Genomic DNA, 25,913 nt, shown 5'->3' on the forward strand with positions numbered 1-25,913 from the left:
TGAGGCTTATTTTCCTCCTGGTGTAATTCAAATCATCTTTGGTGTCATCGTGATCACCTGTGATTAGTGCTTCCAGAGTCAATCACTTTGTTTCTGCTCCACATCTGCAGAACAGCAGCTCCACATCTGCAGAACAGCATCTCATTGATGTTTTCATCTAATCTGCAGCATCTAATCGCCCCCAGGTGGTTGAATTATGTACTACTACCTCCTGTGGTTATTCTACCAACTTTAAGCAGGTATTAAACATATTTTCTATTAAGCCCACATTTCTGTACTAAAAATGTTTTTTTAATTGGTATGACATAATATTCTAATATTAAATGTTGGGTTTTCATCAGCTGTGGGCAGAAAATAATCATAATTAACAAAGCTAAAGGCTTGAAAACATCAGTCTGTAATTAATCTATATAGTTTTGTATCTACTATTTTCACTTGGTGAAATGAGTTACTGAAATAAATGTTTTAAACGTTTTAATATTCTAATTTATTGAGATCAACCTGTGAACTGAGGTAGAAATACAATATCCCAGAGGGGACACTCAAGTATAACACATTAAAATGTACTGAAAACTCATAATTTATCATTATTTGCTGCACTGACTGATCAAATATGAACACTGTATGCTGCATGCTAAGCCTAAAGATACGTGCACACTATTAAAGCTGAAAAGTACAAACTTGGAGTACAGACGTTTTTAACAAATAATAAAGTCTGACAATAGTCAGAGCCTACAGAAAATAAAGGAAAAAAAAAAAAGTTAAATAAGGAAATGTTTCCATTTGAATTCTAGGAGAAAGAAAAATCGATCCAAATCCAAACTATGAAACAAACCTACTTATTTATTTTATTAATTTAATTACTAAACAAAATTACCAAGAGCATACTTTTGATGTTCAGATTTTATTAAATAGTTCATAAACATAAAAAGTTCAACAGGTCAAAGGGGCAAAATTCTGTCAACACAAATGTAAACAAGCTTTTTAACCAAATTTTGAGCAAATTCAAAATTGCTTCCCATTGCTTTCCAAGGATTTGAAGAACAGCTTCAATGCTCCCTAAAACAACGTCAATGATTTAAATTAAGCTATTTAGGATTAATGAAGAGTATACATATAATAAAAATGTCAAATTTAACATGTGAAAACTTAATATTTATCTTGTTTTCTGCCATCTCAAATGATTAAATACTTCTAGACCTTTACAGTTTTTAACATTTAAAAATATGGTCCAAAATTATTAAGAGTAAATGAGAGTCTTTCTCTTCTCGTGAGAATGATCAGGTATGTTGAAAATAATCAGAAGACAGTAACTGAACAACAAACAATTTTTATTGACGTAATTTTTCCAAAAACTTCATAGAAACCTTTTCAAATCCAGATTTTTTTATCCCTTCCCCCCTTAAATATCCACCACCCCATTAGAAATAAAAAAGGCCTTCCCTACTTCATATCAGCTCATTTTCCTCTTGCCCAACCTCAATACAAAATGTGAGGTTAGTCGGTATTTATATAAAAAAAACTGATTTATAACTTTTTCTACCAAACATTTTGACCATATGTAAGGTCTGAACTTTTCATGATCGTGTTTACCAATAACCCAGCAGCAAACTAAAGGCATCAGAAACAGTTAAAAATGAAAAGTAATGTGACTGTGTCAACAATAATGCAGGATCATTATATAACTTTACCTGAATTGTTTCAGTTTCCACATGCTGTATGAAATATAACAAAAAAATAAAAATAGAAAATCCACTTTTCAGTAAATGAACCCCTTTCCTCTCAAATTTTGATGTCTGAAAAAAAAAAAGAACTGAATTCCAATAATATGTTCCTGGGAAGATTCATTTCAAAACTTTTCTTGCAGCTTTTAAATCCCATCCCCCGTATATAACGACAAAAATATTTACATCAAAGCTACACAAACTGAGATACCCTTTAAATCAAGTATTTACGGTTTCCAACAGTTTCCATCGTGCAGAGTAGGCAGATTTAATAGATGAAGATTATGGAGTAATGCTAAATAATCTAATATTATTAATTTTGCACTCAGCTACAATGGAAAACATAATGATCTTAACTCTACAGGCGTAAAATGAAATAATGAGTAATAGTTCTCCCAGGTTGAAAATGCTCAATATTGTGTTTCTTTCAGGCACTAATCATCTCAGTCATTTTTAATTTAAAAAATAACAAGAGCTCAATTTTTTGACTTCTATGTACATTCATAAAGAATAAGTGTGTAATATTACCAGAAAAGTTCCCACTTAACAGAGATAGAGAGGCTGGTTGGTCCAATGGACAGAACACGTACATATAAAATATGAAATTTTCATGACAAAAGAAAAAAAAAACTTCACAGGTTTTCTCAGCTTTTTACTTTTTGTTGTGAAAAGAGAAATATAAAAAATTGAAAATGTGACCAAAATACAAACAAAATATCTACACTCATATTTACAGATATTAAATAACTTAAAAAAAAAAAAAAAACACAGATAAAAGTTACAGCTAATGCACGAAGAGGGACTTTGAGTTTCAAAACTAGTTTTTTTGAATGAGTCTTTTTTTTCAAGAACGATTACAAATAAATATTCTGACAAAAAAGAAATTGGCAAAAATAAAATGCAGCCTCTTCAAATCAAAACATTGCTGTGCCATAATGCTTACATTTACTAGACCGAGTGTCTCTGCTAAAAAACACTATTTCTACAGCATTGGTCAACTTGAACTTGAGCCAGCATTCATATAGTGGCTGTTTGCTGGAAAAACAAGAATGAATAATTATAAAAGTTTATGATTTTACATTAAAAACAAACAGAACATGGCCTTGCTCACTGTTTTTTAACCCAATAGAATCCTCCATCACGCAGCTGCAGGTGTTGCTGTCAAATAATCACACTTATGGAAACACACTGTATTTACAACAAAATGTTAAGGCCTTTGTAGTTACTGGTATTGTAGATAAATAAAAACTAGATATATGTGGTTTTATTAATTACAAAGTATTTAAAAATGTCTTCTTTTACTCTGAATAGATACATTTACATGCCTAAAACTCCCAAGCAAAAATGTTTAAACCCTGACTGCTCCAAAGCTGGACAAAAATAATAGTATAAAATAAAAATAAATCTCCATATGTCCTGAAATATAACCTCCATTCATAGAGATGCCCTGTTCACGACAACTTCTGTTTTTCTTTAATGACTGCAGAACGAAAGTGATGACGGGTTTAACCAAAAAGTTCACAGGAACTCTTAAATGTGTGGCTCCATTACACTGTTCATGCTGATAACGCTCTAATAAAGAATCAAATAAAAGATTTGAGTTAAAGATTAAGGAGTTGTCTCTGAAACAAACTAGATCAGGTCAGTTTTGACTCATTTTTAAGTACGGGTGCTGCTGTTTTAGGAATATATTTTTACATATTATATCAATATTTTATTTAGTTTCCTATAGGTCCTGTCAGTACCAGTTACTGTGGAAACAGTAGATAAACTTACAGGATTTTACAGCAGTTTTGTTGGATTTTAACCGTCTCCGAAACCTTATCTGATTAGTGAAGAGATTTGTAAAGATTCTCAAACTAACAAGATTTTCAAAGATTTCCTTCGATTCTTTGTCTGAGTCACCAACCTCCAACCATCAGACCCGTCTGCTTCTACCACCATCGTCACGTCAATGTCTCTTCAGACACCTTCTGATTGGCTGATCAAGTATTCGGGTGTTTGTGTTCGGGCGGGTAGAGGCTGCCTTGGAGAGGAGGAAGACGGGTGGTGCTGCTGGCGCCCTCTTAGGGAGGTGCTGTTGCTATGGTGATGGTGGACACTGTGCTGGGAGGAAGGAGGAGGAGGGGTAGGGTCACGGAGAGATGGAGGGACGGCGGAGGACTTGATGGGGACGATTCGGGTGTCCATGACCTCGCAGTCGACCTGCATCATCATCTCGTAGCCCTGAGACGAGTTGTAGAGACTCTCTGAGGAGGACGAGACCAAAAAGTCAAGTCAAGTCAAGTTTATTTATAGCGCTTTTCAGCATCAAGGCACTCATGGCGCTGTAAAAAACATTACAATGATACAGAAAAATCAAACAACAGAGGTAATTTAAAAAATAAAATAAAGAAAATACAATGATGGATAAGAAAATGAAAGGGAAATTGGACTGAAAACGTAACTAATGTTTAGATGGCCCAGTCAAAGGCCACTCTAAACAAATAAGTTTTTTATCTTGATTTAAAGCAACTTAGGGTTTCGGCACTTTTACAGTTTTCTGGGAGTTTATTCCAGATTAGTGGAGCATAAGAACTAAAAGCTGCTTCTCCATTATTTTGAAGTCTGTTCTTTGGGATACGGGGAGCCAGTGAACTTTAGAACCGGGCTGATGTGCTCCACTTTCTTAGTTCTAGTGAGGACACGGGCAGCGGCGTTTTGGATCAACTGCAGCTGTCTGATCGACTTTTTAGGCATACCTGTGAAGACACTGTTGCAGTAATCAATTCTACTAAAGATGAACACGTGAATTAGTTTTTCAAGGTCCTGCTGAGACATTAGTCCTTTAATCCTGGAGATGTTCTTTAGGTGATAGAAGGCCGAAAAGGTCCAAAAGAGTGGAATGAAGCCAGTAAAGGCAGCATTTATTGTTCTTCAGATGTTTTAAATAATTTCCAGAAGGACTCACCGTTTACAGACATGGCTGGCATCACCAGAGACATTTTCGGCCGGCTGGTTTTGTTGTGGCTGATGGCAGGAAGTAACAAGTGGTCCTACAGAAATTAACACATTTTGATTGGTTAGTATTTTGGTATTTCAGATCTAAAACCACAAATTGGTGCTGAAATGTTTGTATTGTCTTACCCTCCTGAAAGACACGACGTAGAAGGTGTCTTCTCTGCGGTCAATGGCATCCAGGAAGTCGCTGTAGGTGACCTCAGGACCAGGAAGCACCCTTAGCTGACTGCAGAGGAACCAAACAAGAACCAGAATAAGAAATAAAAAGTCAAACTGAAGCATAAAAAAAAAAAAAAAACTGTTCCCAGATTAGGATTTCAAGTCAAATGTATGACATACAGTCTGACATGCTGGTACAAATTTTACAAAGACAAAAAATGTTCTGCTGGTCAAAATTAAATTCAAGTACTACAAAGAATAAAACATTTTTATTTATGCATATATAAAGATGCTTTCTTCTTATTGTTAGAATAAGTAGAACATTTTAAGACCGGTGCCGAAACAAAAAAGAACAGAACATCTGATTATACTGACTTGAACTCTGAAATTGTGATGGGTGCACTTTTAATATTTCTCAATTAAGGTAACAGACTTAATAATAATAGTAAAAAATAATTCAACATGTTAAAGCTCCAATCATAATAGCAATACTTGTCTTTCAATGAGGACTCGATCACATAAAAAACTTTGACATAAAAACGTTAACCCTAAATTAAATCAAAATCGATGTAATTAGTTTTTTTGGGATATTTTCTTAGATGATTCTGGTATTAAGTATTTTATTTTCAGTTTTTACACCTGCAGTACATTAATTGAGAAAAACATGCCTGTTTTTTTCCCATAACTAAATTACCTGCTAAATAACTGTCTTGCTTACATTGTGAAGTGTGCATTTATTGTACCTTTCTATGGAGCGATGAGTCTGGATTGGCAGATATCTGGAAATATTTGCCTTCCTCAGCTGAGCTTTCTGTTTTTCAAGAGAAAGATACAAAAAATTAGGACAAACATAAAAGATCCCCAAATATAAAAATACCACACTGTACATTGTAATGAAAAAAAATAAAATAATTAAATGCTGTCTTGATACACCAATATCAGATCTTACTTTTAAAAGTGTATAGATAATGTTGCAATATTAGTGTCTCATTGTTAGGATAAAATTAAAGTAAAAACTTAGAAGCATCTACATTTGTTTGCAAGTACTTTTTCTAAATTTGAATATCCATTATACCTTTAGACCATGAAGCTGTATTTAATCTTCTCTTTCATGTTTTAATGGTTGGATTGTCTTGTTTCACGTTAAATGTTTTACAGCTGAAACTGTCTTAGACGGTCTTAAAAAATAGATCTTTGATTTCAATGAGTCCTTCCCTGGTTAAATAGCTTGTTTTTAAAACACATGAAATTAAGAATAGAAATATTTTCTCACCTGGGTGATCTTAGCTTTTTTGGCTATCTTTGGTTTTCTTCCAGACTTCTTTCGGTCGATCTGATGTCGATGAACCCAACCTCTCAGCTCGTCTGCGAGCCTGGCGTCACAGAGACCTTTTAGTTTAATTCACTAAATAATAATCTTACGTTTTTATCTAATTTGTTAAACTTAGGGTTAGTGTGCCTATACATAGAGAGTTCAGAAGACAGGATGACAAATGTCATCAACAAAATGTGCAGCAGCTGTTTATTAATATGGGTTAAGCTGTGTTAAAACCAGTGAAATTAACAGACAGTAGGAGAAAGTTTAACTGGGATCCAACAGATCAAAGCTCAGCCCAGTAATGAGCTGAGGGCTGTGAAACAACCAGATTATTAACCCAACATTTAAGCTGTACCAATGAAATAATGTCGAAACCATTGCAGCACAGAGTAATTCCAGATACTACATAGAACTGTGATCTTGCTTGCACAGTTTGAAGGGTTTACACGACTTTCCTGAAGAGGTGAAGAAGAATGAGATGAAGGGTGTTAAAACAAGAGCAGGACTGACCTGAGAGACTCAGAGCGGTTGAACTGTCGGCAGTCTGAAGAAGTGAAGTAACGTTCTATGTCTGGCAGGACCAGGTCCTTCATGTCACTGAACATGTCAGTCAGGTTTCTGCCCATCAACCACACGATACAAAAGGATGGTCAGATATTAGGCGAGCCGCTACAAGTAATAAGATAAATAACCAAACGCTTTTTTTTTCATATGCATGTTGTTGTTTTGTAAATGCAGCCCGTTAAACTCCTGCAGAGAAACTCTTTGTTCCACATGCAAGAAGTGGGGGATGTGTTGTAGAACCAGCTATGCTGGATGTTTGAAAAATATGCGGGTTACCATTCTGGATAGCAACGATCTATAACAAGATTAAACTGTCAAGAACACACTAAAAGCAATCACACCAGCATAAAAATTACCGGTTAGCAATATATATCTGCCACTTGATTAAAAAATAAAAAAACAAGAGAGCTCAAGTAAACAACTATAGTTTTATTATGTTGTTTAAAAAAAGTTTCGATCAATTATTCAAATGACTTATTCAGCCGTATGACTACAGATCTTATTCTACATATGGAAACATTTTGATTGCAGTACTTCAATGACTTTAATTATACAATATTCCATCATAATTTATATGTTAAATGTGAATCAATTATTATTAAGGACACTGAAAAAATGACATTTTAAATGAATTGATCCAAAACAGAAACAACCAGACTTCGGTCATTCTAGTTGAAGATGTTTCACTCTTCATCCAAAGAGTTCGGATGAAGAGCGAAGAAGTCCACTTGTTTTGTTTTTAACCTTTTCTGAATTGACCATGTCCTAGATGACTGACCAGTTTAAATTGGCTGCTAATTTAAACATCTTGTTCTGTGAATTGTTTGCTAGTTTTTATGAAATGTTCTTTGCATTTTACTGATTCTGTTTTATGTTTCTCTTCAGAATGAATCTCCATACATCAGCAAGTTTACCTGCTTTAACGTGGGAAAATAAAAACCAAACCAGGATCATATTTAGTATTTAGTCACAAGCATGTCAAGGAATGACAGCTAACAGTTGCAATATTATCAAAGTGGGCAATAATCATATATTGTGCAGACATTAAAAAGAAGTCCATATATTGGTAAAAACAACATCAGTCATTGTTTCTTTGCATGAGCTGATATTTAGGTGCTGATAAAGCTACCCAAAACAAACAAGTGATGACAGCAACCTTTAGAGTAATAGCCTGTTTTTCCAAACCTAGTATGATCTTCTTCAGGTTCAGGTGATTAGAATCAAACATCTGAAGTCACAGTCTGTCATTTGCAGTAAAAATGTTTATTCCCAGACATTCAGCTGCATGTAAAGATAATGTGTTCACAGTTCTAAGAACATATTTGCCTCACCGGAACTGAAAAGACTCTGGAGCGTATCCTTCCGCTTCTCCTCTCTTCCACTGCTCATCTCCTCTGGCCTCCTTTTTCTGCACCTTGTCCTCAACTTTCCTGAGAGGCTGAGCTACAGCTTGGTGTTGCTGCTGCTGTTCCATCTCCAGCAGCCGGCGGCCCGTATACGACACCAGATCTTCCTGCAGACCGGCCGACAGCTTCCTGTCTGTGATGCTGCAGAGACGAACACCAAAACTGTTCAGATTAATAAACTCAATATTTCAAGAATACAACTGTTGTGGTTTTGCATGTTAAACATTTCATACAGGACAATTTACTCTCCAGAACCTATTATAAAAAAAAACAGCAGCTGATATGATAAAAAAAAAGCCTCTGTAAGGAAAAACTTGAATTTAAAGCAGCATTTCACTGAGGAGAGCCATTAACGGATACCTGACAGGGCCAAAGCTGAAGGTCATAAACAGCAGAACCGCCATGACACACACAGCTCTCTTGTTGCTTGCAGAGTCGCTGCTCTGAAACAGAACAAACCAAATAAAAATGGAGGCGTTTGCTTTGTACATACTGTGAAACAACATTTCTAGATGGTGTTTTTATAAACAGGCTGAGCAGGTTTAACAGATTTCTCTGTTGGGTTGTGCATTGTCCATAACTAAGTCTTCAAGTCTTGTCATTCAGGTTTCTTCTTTAACTACATGCTTCTTCCTCTACTTCAGGTGTGCAGGTGCAGATCACCCAGAGTGAATGGAAAAACTGCTTTCCATACATAGATAAAGGCATAAACTTTAAAACTTAAAACCAGATGCTGTTTTTTCAGTTCTGAAGCAATATTCTGTTGAGTGCTAATTTATTCTGTCATTTTAACACCGGTCCTCACAACCTAATGCAATCTTCTACCTGTACAACAGCTTATAATTAGCGCTGCAACTCTTTGACACTTGACCTAAAAACAAACATCTTTTTACTGATTTTAACTAAATGGAATTATTTTCTTTGCATGTCTCTTTATCTTGTTCTTCATTCAGCAGTTTCCACCGTTGCCCTTGTGGTTGAATAATCCTCTCGCCACCACTCACCTCTTTCACAGCCAGTCGCTCCCTGAGCGCCTGGTTTTCCTTGCGAAGTCGTTCGTTCTCCTGCTGGGCTTCCCTCAGCTGAGCCTCCAGGTTCTGCAGATATTCCTTCTTTTTCTTTCTCGACTGGCAGGCAGACTCTCTGTTCTTTATCATCCTCTGTTGACGCTTAAGCACTTTCATCTGCATGAGGAGAAAGATGAAAGGGGAAGAAAGTAGTGAGAAGTGATTCAGAGGTCAATTTGGAAAGAATTTGCAGAATCTGCGAGAACATGTCAGTTCAGCAGCAGGTGCAGATGAAGAAGAGGATGGAAAACTTTGATCGTGTGGATTGTATAACAGAACAACTGAATATCTGTATCTAGTTCCAAGCAAAAAGTAGAGTCAATAAAATGTAAAGATGTTTATAAACCCCTGAGTAATGAATTATGGGTATTGAAGTTATTAGTTTCAGCACACTGACTGACAGAATACAACCAAAACACTAAAGCCAGCCTTAAACACGGCAAGGTTTCGTTTCAGTAAACGGTGTGATTTACTGCATCCACCTACTTACATCAATGTCGTTGGGGTTGTTGCTGGGTAACGGCGTGGTCGCCGGGACGATGGGTTTGCTGGTTGAGGAGGCAGTTGGGCTGGAGCAGTGCTGGGAGATGCCGGGAGAAACAGGCTCCATTTTTACAATGGCTGGAGCCGAACTTAGGCACACAGATGGAGAGAGGACAACTGGAAGAAAAAAGACATGAAGTTAGAGATAAACCTAAATACTTCACCTGAGCTTAAAGGACAAAAACTGGGAAATACACTGCACAATACATACATTTATCCAGTACTTACATTTGAATTCATATGTAAAATGAGTTGAAAGGCATCTCACAATTTAGTCATTTTTATTGAGGTTTGTACAAAGTTTTATAATCTTTAACAAAATAAGTAAATAAATACAACCAACAGGACAATATTTTCTTACCAGGTCTTGTCTGATCCATTGAGGGGAGACCCTGCAGTATGAGGGTCTTTGCTGGTGGGGGGTTCTGGGAGACAGGAAGTGTAGCAACACACACGGGTCGGGGCTGGATAGGAGGTTTAGTGCTCAGGATGGTGCTGGCTTTTAATGTCGCAGTGCTTGGCAGGACTGCAACAAAAACCCAGCAAGTAATAGATTATTTTCCACTTTTCATGTCACTTCCTTCCAGTTGTGTCCTTCTGTCCTGAATGATTCCAAGGTTTTCCTCCTTAAACACATCATATTAAAATAACCATCTCCAATATGTTATCAAGCTCAGATGAAGCCTTTCAAATCGGTCCTTCCTTTAAGTCAAGTGTAAAGAAACAGGGAAATCTCTCAAAAATGAAGAAAAGCCGGTGCTAAGAACTGGAAATGAAAAAAATTCATGTTCAAAACAACGTATTCAGCATTTTTACAATTTCATCTTCTAAAACTTCCATCAAAGCAACAATAGGCTCAAGTAGTGTGTAACCACAACAGCCAGGCCCCTCCTCCTCCACCAGCTAGGTTACACACTGCTGTGGGATGGTATCATATTCTTCATTCAGTATTTGTCTGTGTGGAACGAACAGCACACCCAAAATGATCTCCCACATATTCAGCGAGGTTGATTTTAGGACTGCAGGCTGGACATTCAGTCCCTTCTTGCTAAATCCACTCTGTGTGGACTAGCACGGAGTTCGATCCCAAAGAGTGAAGATATGGGATAAGAAACACCTCGAAAGTCCGTCCGTCCGTCTGTCCGTCGTCTTCCGCTTATCCAGGACCGGGTCGCGGGGGCAGCAGACTCAGCAGAGACGCCCAGACGTCCCTCTCTCCAGACACCTCCTCCAGCTCCTCCAGGGGGAGCCCAAGGCGTTCCCAGGCCAGCCGAGAGACATAGTCCCTCCAGCGTGTCCTGGGCCGTCCCCTGGGCCTCCTCCCGGTGGGACGTGCCTGGAACACCTCCCAAGGAAGGCGTCCAGGAGGCATCCGGTATAGATGCCCGAGCCACCTCAACTGGCTCCTCTCGATGTGGAGGAGCAGCGGCTCTACTCCGAGCTCCTCGCGGATGGCCGAGCTCCTCACCCTATCTCTAAGGGAGTGCCCGGCCACCCTACGGAGGAAGCTCATTTCAGCCGCTTATTATTATTATTATTATTTTGATAATTCTCTGCAGTGAGATCGCCTCCAATGATAACAAGCTTTGTTTTTCCACACCATCACTCTGTCACCACCAATACCTGCTTGGCAATAACAGAGATTATTTGATTTTTATAGGTGGAACCCACATGCTAGTCTCTGCTGATCAACCCATAAATGCCGTTTCTTTACAATTACAGCACCAAATAGGGTGAAATAATTCTGCTTTTCAAAAAAAAAAAACATCTATTTCCAAGACAACTTGTTACAACCAAATAATTAAAAAATAAATAAGTCAACCAAACACAAAGTTTCAAAAGACATGCAAACTAGGCGAAGCAGGACATTAAGTGCAGATATTTCAAAAACATATTTGCATGCTTAAAATTAAACCGTGATGAGAAAATGGTTCCAGCATCAAAGCGTGCTAACAAAACAGCAGCATTAGATTTGTAACTTCTCTCTGCTTCTCAGCATCAGTCTTGTTTTAACAAAACTTGTTTATTTCAAGGTAAATTCTGTGATTGTTGTTCCAACGAGGAAACATGTTTTCTGAGATTTATTTGGTGCGAATAAAATCCATAAAAGTCACGCAATTCATAAATATAAGCATGATAAATCAACGCAACTTTCATAAACAAGTAGGCTGGACATGTAACAACAAAGCAAATACATCCAGGGGTTACCTAAATACTAATAACTCAGGATATTTGATAATTAAACGGGGTCGGTTCAGCACTGAATAAATAAATAATGATTCTAAGCAACATGATAAAAGGAAAGCTGTGGTGTCCAAAACAACAACCTCAAACTGTCCTAAATCCCCGATATGTTACATTCCGAGTATATCTTGTTAATTTAGATGCATTTATGTGTAATTAAATGTGTTTATTATGAAAAAACAACAGTGTACAGTTTCAAAAATTGTACAGGCTGAGATGCTATGTCAATTTGCAAAATCCCTTGAGTAACAAGACTAGAAAAGTTCCATTTAAATGTAGTTCATTTATCCACAACTCTGTATTAGGTAACAACCCACGAAGGACCCTTCTTCTTCAGAGGAGTTCCCACACCTATACAGTACTTCCACCATTGTTTAGGGGCTGCCCCAGGGTTTGTGTACAGGATGCCTCCACAGGTGAGGAGTGGAATACAGGATGATAGGTAAGCTGAGCTCTCCATTCAGGCTTTAGCACTGACAGCTCACAACAGTTATGCACAGAGGAAGAAAAAACTGCTGCAGACTGAGTGCAAAAGTGTCAACACTAAGAGTACAAAATCTTGTTTTTAGAGTTGCATGCACAAAAAGTGTACAATGCTAATGTAATGGTGGCTAGTGCTTTCCAGATGTTTCAATGTCACCTTTCTTTATGTCACATGTGATAGTATATGCTTTATAAGACACATACCTGCAGCTTGTGTCTGTATTCCGGTGATGACTGCTGGGACAGATGTTAACGGTGTCTGCAGCTGTGTCTGTGTCACTGTGGGAATCTGGGACTGGGGAGGGGGAACAGTGGTCGTTGCCACGGTTACCTCCATTGTTCCCAGTGGAGGCGACAGCACGTCTCCATACATGTACGGAGGAGTCGGAGGGTTTTCAGCTTTGATTGTAACCTGAAAAAGGAGATGGGATGGTGAGACAGCAGCATGATGGTCTGTTGTTTCTCTCCTCAGCTGCTTTAAACTAACTTTTTGAAATATATATGCTATATTAGTTATTAGTTTGCTTTATTATAAAATGATAAGCATTCAAATTATGACACAAAGTTCTAACGGTCTATTTGTTCAATAAAACAACCTCCTAAATAAAAACTTTAAAAAAACCTACCTGTGGATCAGGGGATGAGATCGAAAAGTCGGACTCCAGCGAGGAAGCAGGAGAGGGAGGCTCAGCCTTGACCTGGAACACTGGATAGAAACAACAGAATCACTAAGAACCTGCTAAAAAGCACACATACTGTAGTGCATAAATTAGTTTAGAAAAAGTCTACTTACACATCTCCACAGGCAAAGGCTCAGTTAATGTCATCTCATTTTTCATCACTGAAGTGTTCCCTAAACGGACAAAAATAGACACATAAACAGAGAAACAATGATGAAGATGACTGTTATGAAATATAACATTACGACTGGATAAATAAGAAATATACAAAGCCTCTGAATTCAATGATATACTTGCACCAAACTTCAAATGCACTCTAAACTGAATGATTCAGCAAAAAAAAACATAGTCCTTAAAGGAAAACAGAAGAGAGCCCCAAGCCTAAGGAAAATTTCTACACAGATACTAATAAATGTGTTTAGTTTTGCCAACTTGAGTCAAGCACAAATTACATCCAATTAATATGTTGACATATGTTGACCATTAATATGTTGACCATGTATAAATCTTTCAGGTAAAATGATCTTTTACTACAAAGAGCTAGTTCAAGGAAATAAAGAAGAAAGGGGGAATATAAAACTGATAAAGCTGTACAAAGCACCGGAGTGGTTCCTGCAAAGTCAATGACCTCATGTAATCGACTGGGGTACCTGAATCAACCTTTGACCAGTTATATGATTTGCTGACTTTGAATCTTGTTGGATTGGCCACCATATAACAAGCATCATCGCTGCTGAATATTGCAATGCCGATACTCATCGCAGGTAAGACACAATGTTACCACCGCTCCATGAGATTTGGCGTCTCAGTCACTAACATCCAACTGCCCAAGTATATAATTTGCATGTAGAGCATGAATACATTGCATTTAAAATATAGTTTATCAAACACTGTCTTCAAGCAGTCCTTTGGGATTGCAGTTGACTGCTAAACAGTAGCCATATTGGAGGAGTAGTGGGTGCATATTCAGTTAAATCCCTGAGGGATTTTACATTTGTATTCATGAAATGCTCAGACAGAGAATAGCAGAACAATCGTAAATACAAGATTCCGTCATGTGAGCTATGTTGGCTATTTCAGGAAAAAATTTAATAAAAAGCAAAACAAAATTACTTTACATCGCATAGAGTTGAATAATAAATATAAAAAGGCCACTAATCCTTTTATTTGGATCATTTTGGGACTTTACGGACCATACAACCATATAAATGACACAAACAAGCTTAAACTGGAGCATCCCAGTTTCCTTATCCCAGAGTAAGGAGCCAATCAATAACATAACACAGGTGGTTTTAAGTCTCAGAATTCCCACATTCTTTTTTTTTTATGTTACTGTTAACTCTCACCAAACAGGCACATGAGAAAAGCACACAGGATGTCAACTGGAACGCCTGCTCATGTAAACAGAGTGACTCTGCATCTAATAGCTGGAAGTCTCCACAGGCTCGACAAGCGAGGACGAAGCGTCTCATGATGCAGAGACGTTTGAAGCATGAAACCAAAATGCAAAGCGATGCGATATAAGGGCTCTGAGCTTAGAGCCACAGTCGGTCGGATGGTGTGTACCTGTGAGAAGGTTGTCGTCAAGGTATCGCCATGGCGATGTGCGGTTGTCAGGATCGAGGGTGAGCACGAGGTCATTGTCAAACTGTGAGGAGTTGGCAGACAAGTTGAAGAAAGAAAGAGAAATAAAAAGAACAAGAAGTCAGGAGTAAAACAAGACCAAACATCTGCAGGGTTAGTGTGTGTGTGTGTGTTCTTGTACTTGTTGCTGAGTGAGAACCATTTTTCGTATTTTTATCGCAAAGTGAGGACATTTTGACAAAGTGAGGACATTTTCCTGGTCCTCACTTTTTCAAATTCCGTTCTTGGGACAGGGGTTAGGTTTAGGACTAGGGTATGAATTGAGTTATTGTTAGGGTTAGGTATTAACTGGTTAGGGTTAGTGTTAGGGTCAGGGTTAGGCACTAAAAATCAAGGAAAATGAATGGAAGTCAATGGAAGTAACCAAAAAGTCCTCATAAAAATAGTAAAACACGGATGTGTGTGTGTTCTTGTACTTGCTACTGAGTGAGAACCATTTTTTGTATTTTTATCGCAAAGTGAGGACATTTTGACAAAGTGAGGACATTTTCCTGGTCCTCACTTTTTCAAATTCCGTTCTTGGGACAGGGGTTAGGTTTAGGACTAGGGTATGAATTGAGTTATTGTTAGGGTTAGGTATTAACTGGTTAGGGTTAGTGTTAGGGTCAGGGTTAGGCACTAAAAATCAAGGAAAATGAATGGAAGTCAATGGAAGTAACCAAAAAGTCCTCATAAAAATAGTAAAACACGGATGTGTGTGTGTTCTTGTACTTGCTACTGAGTGAGAACCATTTTTTGTATATTTATCGCAAAGTGAGGACATTTTGACAAAGTGAGGACATTTTCCTGGTCCTCACTTTTTCAAATTCCGTTCTTGGGACAGGGGTTAGGTTTAGGACTAGGGTATGAATTGAGTTATTGTTAGGGTTAGGGTGAGGTGTTAACTGGTTAGGGTGAGTGTGAGTTTAGTGTCAGGGTTAGGCACTAAAAATCAAGGAAAATTAATGGAAGTCAATGGAAGTAACCGAAAAGTCCTCATAAAGATTGTAAAACACGGGTGGGTGTGTGTGTGTGTATATATCTGTATGCTTGCTTTACTCAGCCAAGCAACACACCCCATAAGCCTGCATTGTGTCCTGAGCATTCATTCGTGTCTGCTGCTGCTTCAACCGGTCCCTGCTTCTGTTAACACATGTGAACAACCTTAACTCCTTCTAGAAGAAGACAAATATGAAAACACGAGTTTCCGATTTAAATGAGGAACTCACGCCAAAGAAGGGATCCCTACCAATGAGTTCTATTTTTGTTGTATTCATTTTCTTTGGCTGTTGACCACTATTTAAAATGAATAAGTATCACGCTCCAGCTAAAGAAACATCAAAGCCTGCAGATTGAAGATATTGGAAAATTAAATCTTTGGAATTGACATTTACATTCTAAAGTGGTTTACTGCAATGGACTGTACCTATGGCATGAAGTTATACCCCTCATTGTGCAGACTGCAAACAAACTGCAAAGAGACTCCATGAAAACCATCACTGAACCACTTCCCTAAACTCTTTGTGCTTTGTTTGACTCCATTTACAACCACATCCCACCAAACAAAGCACAACCTGTTAACTCTGCAGGCTCAACCAGGAAGCAGCTCAGCACTATCCAGGAACAAGGCTTCACAACTCTCTGCTATTCCAACACCTTCAACTATATTTGAAGCCCGAGTGAAAGGTTCAAACGTACAACCAGTTGGGCTTTTTCCTTCAAGATTTCACTCAAGCTTAGAAACATTACTGCTATGCATTACAATGACAAAACTTCCCAAATCCAACATGAACATGCAAATGTTAACGTAACAGCTACTTTGTTGTGTTAAAGTGAGTAATTTCACAAGCTTTGGTTGTTGTCAAGTCACTAATAGAAAACTACTTCCTGTATTTAGCAAGTAATAAGACCCAGACCGAACTACTTTTCCCTGGCAATAATCCTCCTTTCATCGTTTTATTTAGTCTGTTGAACTTCAAGAGGAAAATAGCTTATGGTTGTAAACATATTGAGAAAATAAGAAAAATGGCAAGTGCTAAATAATACTGCAGAAAAAGCCAATATTATTAATCTAAAGTGGTAAAAATTTGGTGTATTTCAGCTGTTATTTCTCTGTGGGGGAATAACTATAAGACACCAATTTATCAATGTTTCTGTATCAACTTTCCATATAAAATTCCAGTTGCAGTCAAATCTGTGTGCTAGGGTTACATTAAAAAGCTGTATTGTTTTACTGACTACTTTCCATTAAAACCTTCTACAAAGATCACCTTCTAAATCTCCTGCTTCACTTCTTTTATTAACGTTTAAGACAAAACCACAAGCGCAAGAGGTTAATCTGCACCTTGGGTTGTGTTCGTCTGCTTTTGTAGCTAAAGCAATATGCTTACCAATACACCGTCATTGATCTAACCCATGGGTCTGCAACTTTTTCAGTCCAAAGAACCTTTCCTGCCTTCAGTCCAGTGAAATAAAACATATTTAGAGCCACAAATGTTAAATGGCATTTTAAAACAATACAACTAATATATTTTGATAAATATCTACTACAGGAAAATTGTGTGTCATCTAAAATAAAATAAAAAAACAACATAAAACTTTAGCAAAACGAGGATGGATATTTTATTTATTTATTTAAGTTTATTTGATAGGGACAGACACACATTGACATAGACCAACTGAACAAAACAGCAGTCCCATGTTTGCGTCATAGTGCAATAGCAACAGCTAATTCGCAGCACTTGTCCCTAGATGGGCTTTTTTTTTTTTTAAAGTACCTCTAAAAATTAAAGTAATAATCATTTAAAATAGCACAACATAATGTTGACAACATCTACAAACAAATACACAGTGAAACATAAAACATCAAAAATGGGTACAATTCTGTTTTTGACATAACCAGAGTTTTGTTTGTTTTTTGAACGTACTAAAACTGGTTACAGACTTTAAATCAACAGGAAGTGAGTTCTAAACTGCAGTTTCTCTCACGGCCAGAGCACTTTGAGCAAAAGTGGTTCTTCGAAAGGGGACCTTACAATTTCCATCTGAAGCTGCTCTGGTAGATCTGCTATTGCCCTACAGTCTCTGTATGCAATCGCTTAATGGTGTAGGTGCATATCCATGTAAACACTTAAAAATCAATTTTAAAAGATTATAATTTATAAAATTAGTAAAGTCTAAAATGCCGAATTTGGCCAAAATATGACAATGATGGAATCTGATTGGCTTTTGATATAAAACCTTTAAAGCCTGATTATAGAGACTTGCTAATGGTTTGAGTATAGTTTGACCAGTCTGAGACCAGACAGTGGCTCCATATGAAATATGTGAGAGAATCATTGAGTTCAAAAACATCTCTGCACAGTGAAGTGTTAAACAATTTCTAATAATTTTATAACAATTTATATTTGATCTAACAGTTTTGCTGATTTTATCAACATGGCTCCTAAAATTTAGCTGAGCATCCAGAATTATTCCTAAATATTTTTCTTGTGATACTTGCTCGATAGGATCCCCATTGATCTGGATATTCAAGGACTGTAATGACGTTTTCTTGATTGAAAAGCAAATACACTTTGTTTTCTTTGTATTGAGAGTTAAAAAAGAGTAATTTAGCCATGATGATAATCTCCGCAGGCTGTCCTGAAGTTTTTCACTAACTACAATACTGCTCTTGTCCGACAAACCTATTACTTGTACATTTAGCGTCATTATGTTATGGAAATTCAATGCAATTATTCCATAACAAACATGAAAAACTGCTACAAACCTGCATTTTTTATTATATCCATATTTCTAAACATTAGTTGGTTTTCATCATTTTTAGCCAAAGATATTAAGAGCCAATGTGGAAGGTCCAAAGAGCCACTTGCGGCTCTGGAACCACAGGTTGCAGACCCCTGATTTAAAACAACAAAGATACATGAGCACCAAACAGATCTGATACCATTCAGTCTAATGTGATACGATACAACTAAGTGGGAAAATTCATAGAACCCAGGATTAGCAACTTTCTGAGAACTACTAAATTATTAAAACAATAAACCTTCTTTCATTAAAAACCTTGTATTATATTCCCAGTAGAATGAGCCTCAGAGAAATATGAAGAATCTGCCGTGCAACTGCTAAAATAATGGAAAGATGACTTTCACTAGAGTAAAAGCTAGTCTCCTTGTTAATTAATACAACTAGACATATAAACATAAAAAAATAAGAGAACACCTTGTGGTTAATCAGAATACTGCACATAAAATAACTCAGCAGCTGTGTTTTTTATCTAAGTTGTTTCTTAAGGAATTACAGTTGATCCTACTGATCAGGGTGAAATAAACTAAGCTTGACTGATGAGGTCTTAAAAACATATTGATTGTTGATTTTTGTCTCAGTTTCTAGAGATCCCTTTTCAAACAGTAGGAGTTCCTCCTGATGAAAGTATTATGCTGCACCACACGAACGACAGCGAAGGAAGAGCTCTGCAAGAGTTTTTTCACGGATGTAACTATCATCTTTCAGAATGGATCAGATTTTACCGATGCTTAACTATAAAAACCGATGCATCGAGATTACATCCCAAAACTAAATCTATTGCTGCTCTGCTCATGCACTCATGTCGTGCATCTATGTGAATCAGTTCCAACTAGTAAATCTTGGCATCACTAGTGCACATCTTTCTTAGAATGAAGTCTGAAAAATATTTACTTAATCGGGTCAGTTTTGACATAATTATTAATATTTTCCCCTATGTATTTCTATGTAGGATGGGAAATAATTTAAACAGATGTTTTCTTAAACTGGACCCTTTTCAACATTAATAATCCAGGGTTTCTTTATGTACAATGAAACCTCCTTTTTTATTGGTCCAACAGTCTGAACGGGTATCCAGCTTAATTTGCAACTCTTCATTTCATTTGGAGAAAGATTTTTTTGCAGCACTAGTGGCTTTTTTTTTGGTCATTTTGCTAAAGTAGGCAGACAGAACATGGGTTTAAGAGAGGGGGAAGAGATGCAGCACAGGTCGCCGTGGCCGGGACTCGAACCAGGGGACAGCCGCGTCGAGGGCTGAAGCCTCTCTATACATGGGTCGCATGCTCTACTGCTGCACCAGCGCCATGCCCACAAGTTAGATTCTCATCCCTGCACCTAAATTATAATTATGACTATTTATTCTCATTAACCCTGAAAAAAAATTTAAACTAAGATTGTTAGTATCAGTTTGATTAGCAGTGCTGGTCAACTCCTCTAAGTACAGAGATTACTGAGTGAATTATCTTATAGGTGTCAAATTGAATGATGAATGCAGGGTGCCAGTATGAGTGTGATGCTGCTGTGATGCATAAATGCATTTTGTGACCATACCGAGGGTGCGTATTTCAACCCTTGACTGAAGTCTCCGTCCTCTCCCTCCTCCATGCTCTCGCACTTGAACAGGCAGGCATCTGCAGAGGACACAAGATTTTCAAAACATCAGCAAGAAGCAGGGAAAAAAAATCTGATGGGCAGATCAGGAAGCGAAAATAGCTGATCCGAGACCACTGCATGATCAGATCAGCCACATTATTTGCATTTCTGAGCATGTAAAAACAGTACTGGGGGACACCAAAATGTTTCAATAAGGCAAGAAGGATTCTTTTTTCATCCCACAGCTACTGAAACCACAAAAGCTGAGACCCAAACAGATGCAGTCATGCTAGACTGAATGCATGCAAATGCTCTTTCACAAGTTACATCTCAAACACGTTTTTAAGGCTGCAAATGCAAATGTTATTGTTAACCTCAAAGGTTTGAATTACATTTTCAGTATTCACACATAAACAGGTTAAAAAGGAACCAGGAGCATTTTTGTTCCTTCCTGTCTTTGAACAAACTTTGAACAAATTTAAATAGTGTGACAACAGCCAGTTGAAACATGACTTTAGTTTTTCAGTTCATAACTGCATCAGACAATTTAAGGACAGATGCCTTGATTCATAAATAGGGGTAATCTAGAAATTCCCCCTTTTATTTTGTTGGATTTAAAACTACGAACTTATCAGGAATACGAAAAGCCCCCTGTAGTTGGAATTCTCAGAGCAGCATTGAGTTTAATACGCCAAAATAGCTGCAATTCATGTAAACCGCTATAAAAGTTGAGATTCAGACTATTTAGTAGCAATTCTAAAAATCTGTATCTCATTTAACAGCACACAGTAATTAAAAACACTGAAAATGAATATAAAGACTTTATTATAGGCCAACATTGCTACTAGCAGGTAGCAGCACATCAATTAGCAAATCCCACTGTTTTTATCCTTACAGCTAGAATCCTAAACTCAGGTATGACGTCTTCTGACACAAATCAAAAATAACGACATGAACCAATACTAGTTCATTGAGACGTTATAAATCTGTTTTCAGTGGTGCCGCCTATGTATTCCCTGCATCTAATGATTACTGGCAAACCGTAATGTTAACCATGTGATATTCTCAATGTTTATTTCTTTTGCCTAGCTTGCATCTTTGGTCTATGTTTGTAAAACTTTTTTTCTATCCCTAAACTCCTAGTAATATAATTTTTTTAATGAATTGATGAGTTGTTTACATGAACTGTGACAGATGATCAGATGCTCAACTGTCAGCACTTAAGAAGCCATGGCTAAAGGAACTTGCAGCATGGAAAAGGAGGAATCTTTGAGGTGGCACAAATATGTTACAAGTTTGTAACATTTTCCAACAGCAGCCAAACAGGATCTCAGACAAAAGTATAACTATGTATGTTATTGTAATGTCTGCATCAAACTCAGTGGCCAGATAAATAAATAAAAACAAATACACAAATATATTATAGATACATGTATCGACTGCAAACCTTCACGAGTTCACATCGGCAGATAAGAAAACAAGTTTCTTTTGAATGTGACACACTGGCACTGTTGTTGATAAAAAACCAATTTTATGTCTCATTTACAGGAAACCATTAAAGTGGTGTGAAATGTTACTTTTCCCATCATGCTGTGCGTTTTCTGTTGAGCCACACTGAACTTTGAAACTGAAATAAACAGGGAACACATGAGCTTTTACTGTGACCAGATCCCGTTTGAAAGAATCGTTGGATTTTTATCCTATAAAGACATCATTTTTGTTATTATTATTATACCTCATAAATTGGGTCACAATTAATAAGTCAAATTATTGATAAAAGAAATTTATCAGATACATTTTACTGGACTATAATCAAACAGTCTTTTGGAGTAAACTTGCTAAAACATTTTACAAGATTGGACGACAGCTTTAATGTTCACTGTAGCAAGAATTTGAGATGTTAGAAAACTGTAAACGTGTCTTCTGAAGCAGGTCATGCGGCTGCACTCACCCTGCTTTCTGTCAGTCATCAGTAATGGTTCACCTACCCTTAACCTAATTCTAATTGTGTTTACTGCTTGACTGGAAGGGACGAGCAATAGCTGTTGTCCTTCAGTCTACAATCAGTCATTAACCCCACACTTTGCTTGTCAAATTTGCCTAAAAGATCTGAGGTGGAGTGGGTCAACAGAGTTTAACAGAGACAGTGTACCTGGTCTAAATGTTGAGCAGCAGGAATAAATGACACCTTGAAAACAGTCAGTCAGTCGTTTTCTACCGCGAGTAAAAATATCTCAGGATCACAGCATTTAAGCTCAAATTTAAAGAAAAAACATAAAGCATCATTTAAAATAGAAAGCAACAAAAAGACTAGTGCAGCTAAAATAACAGATTGATTATTACAGCTATAACAATGCAACCTATAGCATTAATTTATTTGATGTCAATACAGAGATCTAAGAAAAACATAATAAAGTTAGTCATAGCTTTGAAATGCTTGTTATCCATTTAATTGTTTTACTTTTTGTTATACTGCTTTTTAAAGAATAACAACACAAGTATTACAAGCTGGTGTTAGCTGATTACTTAGTCGAGCAATCAGTTACAACTGAATTTGTCATTCTTGTCAACAAGGGAAATGTGTGGGAGCCTTCGTTCTGTCAGCTGACCACCAACAAACAGCAATGGAGTGGGGGGTGGACTGCAGCACTAAGCTAAGCTATATACAGCAGGACATAAACTCACTTACTCCAGTCATTTATCTGGCATCTCAATAAAAGAATGTTAAACCCAAGTATTGGTTTCACAGAGTATGAAGACTGCAGTCATTTTGGTTACTGGGGGCTGATTCAGCTGATACCCATTTTCTTTCTCCCTACTTTAAACTATTTTATATATAATTAAAGCAATCAAAACTTAATTCTTCGTTACGTTAACCAACATTGGAAGTATTTTCCTTAATTCTTTTACCATACAAGGTATGGGTTAGTTCACAAATCTTACAGATTGATAATCCTGATTAAGAATACCATGGTATTTACAAACTCTACAATAAAAAAAATCTATAAAATGATCCAACTGCTTTAATTAATTTGTATAAACAGATATTCTGCAGGATACTTATAATTTTTGCTTAAAGAGTAACACTCGGAGTATAAAACAGGAAAACACGTTTGCTGGTTGCTTAACCTATATCCCACTCATAGCTGGCCAACTGTAGTTTTAAAACAGTGATACCATAATAAACATAGCACTCCTGTAGTTTCCACACCATGACCATTTGTGTTTTTAGCAAAAGGAAACATCTCAAAACAGCCAAATGTATCTTTTTTGTAAGCAAGGGAAAGAGTAGTAGTTTTTGTGCAGCCAGCTGAAGGGAAGTGGCAGCAGCACATTGGTTTGAATGGGGCCAGAGAAAATTCTGATAACACTGGGACTTTCTATTACAATCACTTTAAATTGTAAGAACAGTATAAAGATTTTTTTGTGGTTTTGAAACCATTGATTTTTAATATTTTGATATACCTTTATCCTACCCCATGTTAATGCAAATTGTTTGGAGGATAAATTACCAGAACACGCATCTAGAGATAGTGCCAAACATTTTATTTAAATTGGTGATTAGATTTTTTGAACCAGTAAGAGTCCTAAATATTTGCAATTTCACAACTGTTGAAGACTGCTTTGATGGGATATTCAGTAGGCTGTAAAGTTTCATGCATTAATGCTCTACCAGTTAAATTTGTACAGTTGGACAGTTGGATGGTCTCCCAAACACCTTTCACAGATCGGAATACTTGACATAATAGTGGATACGTTTTGATGATGGAAAGAAAAAAAAAATGTTTGACTTTACCTTCAAAGAATATTTGCATCACAATATTCAACAATAATATGCTGATTGCATGTTTTCCTTCTAGCTGCAGTAAAATGTTGACTTTTAAAACCTTTCAACGATTACTCTAATTATTTGCATGCAAAGTTTTATACTGTCAAATCAGTTTACCAGTGTGCATATTACAGCTTCAAACTGGACTACAAATATGTTTTTATGGCCGTTAGCATTGAGAGTCTGCAGTCTTCATTGCTGTTGCTTCGATAAATACCGGTTCATTAAAAACAGTGGTGGGCTGCAGGAAATAGAGGGGATCCCATCGGTCTAAACGTAGGTTTAGATTTAAAGAATATTAATAAAAGCCAATAAAGCGACTATTTTAAGGGGGGAAGTTAGAGCAGGTTATATATAGCGAGCAATCACGCTTACAGCCACAGTGAGGATGATAAACAGGTATGTCCGGGTTAGATGATTAAGGAAGCAAGTACATAGTAAGGCTGCAACCGCGTGCAACACGTACCACAATGGCAGCCAGTTAAAATATAAATTAAACTGTTTTATGACACACAAAAAACCTTAAAAACGAATTAACGTGAGCTGAGAAGCCTGGAACGCCCTGTTGGCCTCGCCTCTGCACTGCCATTAGCGCATCCAGTTAGCTTCTAATGTCTAATTTAGTTGTTAATCTTTGTTTATAGACGAATTTTATTGTGACCTTACCCCAATCTTCGCTCGTCAATAGGTTATCGGCGAAGAATCGGCTGTCCAAATCAGATAGTAAATCCGCAGTCATCGCCACAAAGGCGGTGTGTGTTTGGACAGCAGGAGTCTGCAGTCAGACGTGATAACAGCAGCTAAACAAATATATACAAGATTAAACCTTTGGCTTTATCCTCAAGCCAACGTGCTAATACTAGATTTGGCTACCATTTCCGATAAAAAGTAATGAAAATTCTTAATTGACTAGAAAACAATTTTTTTTTTTCATCCCCTCCAGTCAAGTTATCGACCCTTCCTTTCAATTTGCATATGACAGAGAAGGAAACGCAATTTCCAGAAGGTTTCCGCCTACTCTTGGTGGATTAGCCAATAACAGCAAAGATAGCTCTGATCGACGGAGATGAGAACCAATAACATAATTGAACGAGTTTGATTGGGCAGTTGGTGGCCCTATTATTAAACAGGAGTTTGTGGAACACCGCTTTAAAGATGATTCTGTCCAATCAGATTGTGGCATTTTGATTGACAGAAATATTCAACCAAACAACACGATAATTTTCAGAGCAAAAGAAATAGTTCGGATAAGAATCACGTGGATTTAAGCATTGCAACAGTAAAGCTGGTCTGTATTCAGACTGCACAATATTCAAAACAACGCTGTTTCCAAGCTAAACAGCGTTGTTTTTTAATATAAGGAAAAATTAATCACTGAATATTTTCCTTCTATTAGGACCTTTTTTTTTTTTTTAAATACTTTCAGTGTCTGTGAGTTGTTACATAACCGGAAAAGGAAGAGTTGGTTACACTAAAGCTTTTGCCAGCTGGGGTCGCGTTCTTAGTGTCAAAAGTGCATTCTATCTTATCTGTTCATCTGTCTGTCTGTCTATCTTTCTATACACACATTTTATGTTGTTTTCCCGTTTTATGTGACAGTTGCAACAAAACGTTATATTCTATATAATGTGGAATGTCATGTCTTTGTTGCCTTCAATGTGGTGTGTGCACTACATTTCTTACAGTGTATTTTATATTAAGACTGTTATGTTCTTCGATTGAAACTTTAGTGCTTGTTTTTTTCTAGAATATTCAGGCTGAGTGAAAATAAATGATCATCAATACAAACATTCCTTTTTCAGCAAATAAATAAAATGAAAAATATATATTTTTAAAAATTACAAACATGATTTTGGTATACAAGCGTGAATTTATG

The 25,913-nt window shown here is 37.0% G+C and overlaps 1 protein-coding gene across 1 annotated transcript; it reads right to left on the reverse strand.

Annotated features, from left to right (window-relative positions):
• Positions 1–1,314: 1,314 nt before the first annotated feature.
• On the reverse strand, positions 1,315–24,995 carry atf6b (activating transcription factor 6 beta). Its single transcript, XM_047384376.1, has 17 exons — positions 24,704–24,995; positions 20,167–20,246; positions 14,755–14,836; positions 13,302–13,361; positions 13,135–13,214; positions 12,713–12,920; positions 10,143–10,307; positions 9,729–9,898; positions 9,176–9,355; positions 8,532–8,614; positions 8,097–8,312; positions 6,712–6,819; positions 6,157–6,256; positions 5,627–5,694; positions 4,851–4,950; positions 4,675–4,759; positions 1,315–3,973 (listed from the first exon to the last, which is right to left on the reverse strand). Exons 1-17 carry the CDS (start codon positions 24,774–24,776, stop codon positions 3,687–3,689), a joined length of 2,145 nt encoding a protein of 714 aa, XP_047240332.1. The 5' UTR covers positions 24,777–24,995; the 3' UTR covers positions 1,315–3,686.
• Between the last annotated feature and the right edge of the window lie 918 nt (positions 24,996–25,913).

This window comes from Girardinichthys multiradiatus, chromosome 13, assembly GCF_021462225.1.
Source record: "Girardinichthys multiradiatus isolate DD_20200921_A chromosome 13, DD_fGirMul_XY1, whole genome shotgun sequence".
Taxonomy (NCBI): domain Eukaryota; kingdom Metazoa; phylum Chordata; class Actinopteri; order Cyprinodontiformes; family Goodeidae; genus Girardinichthys; species Girardinichthys multiradiatus.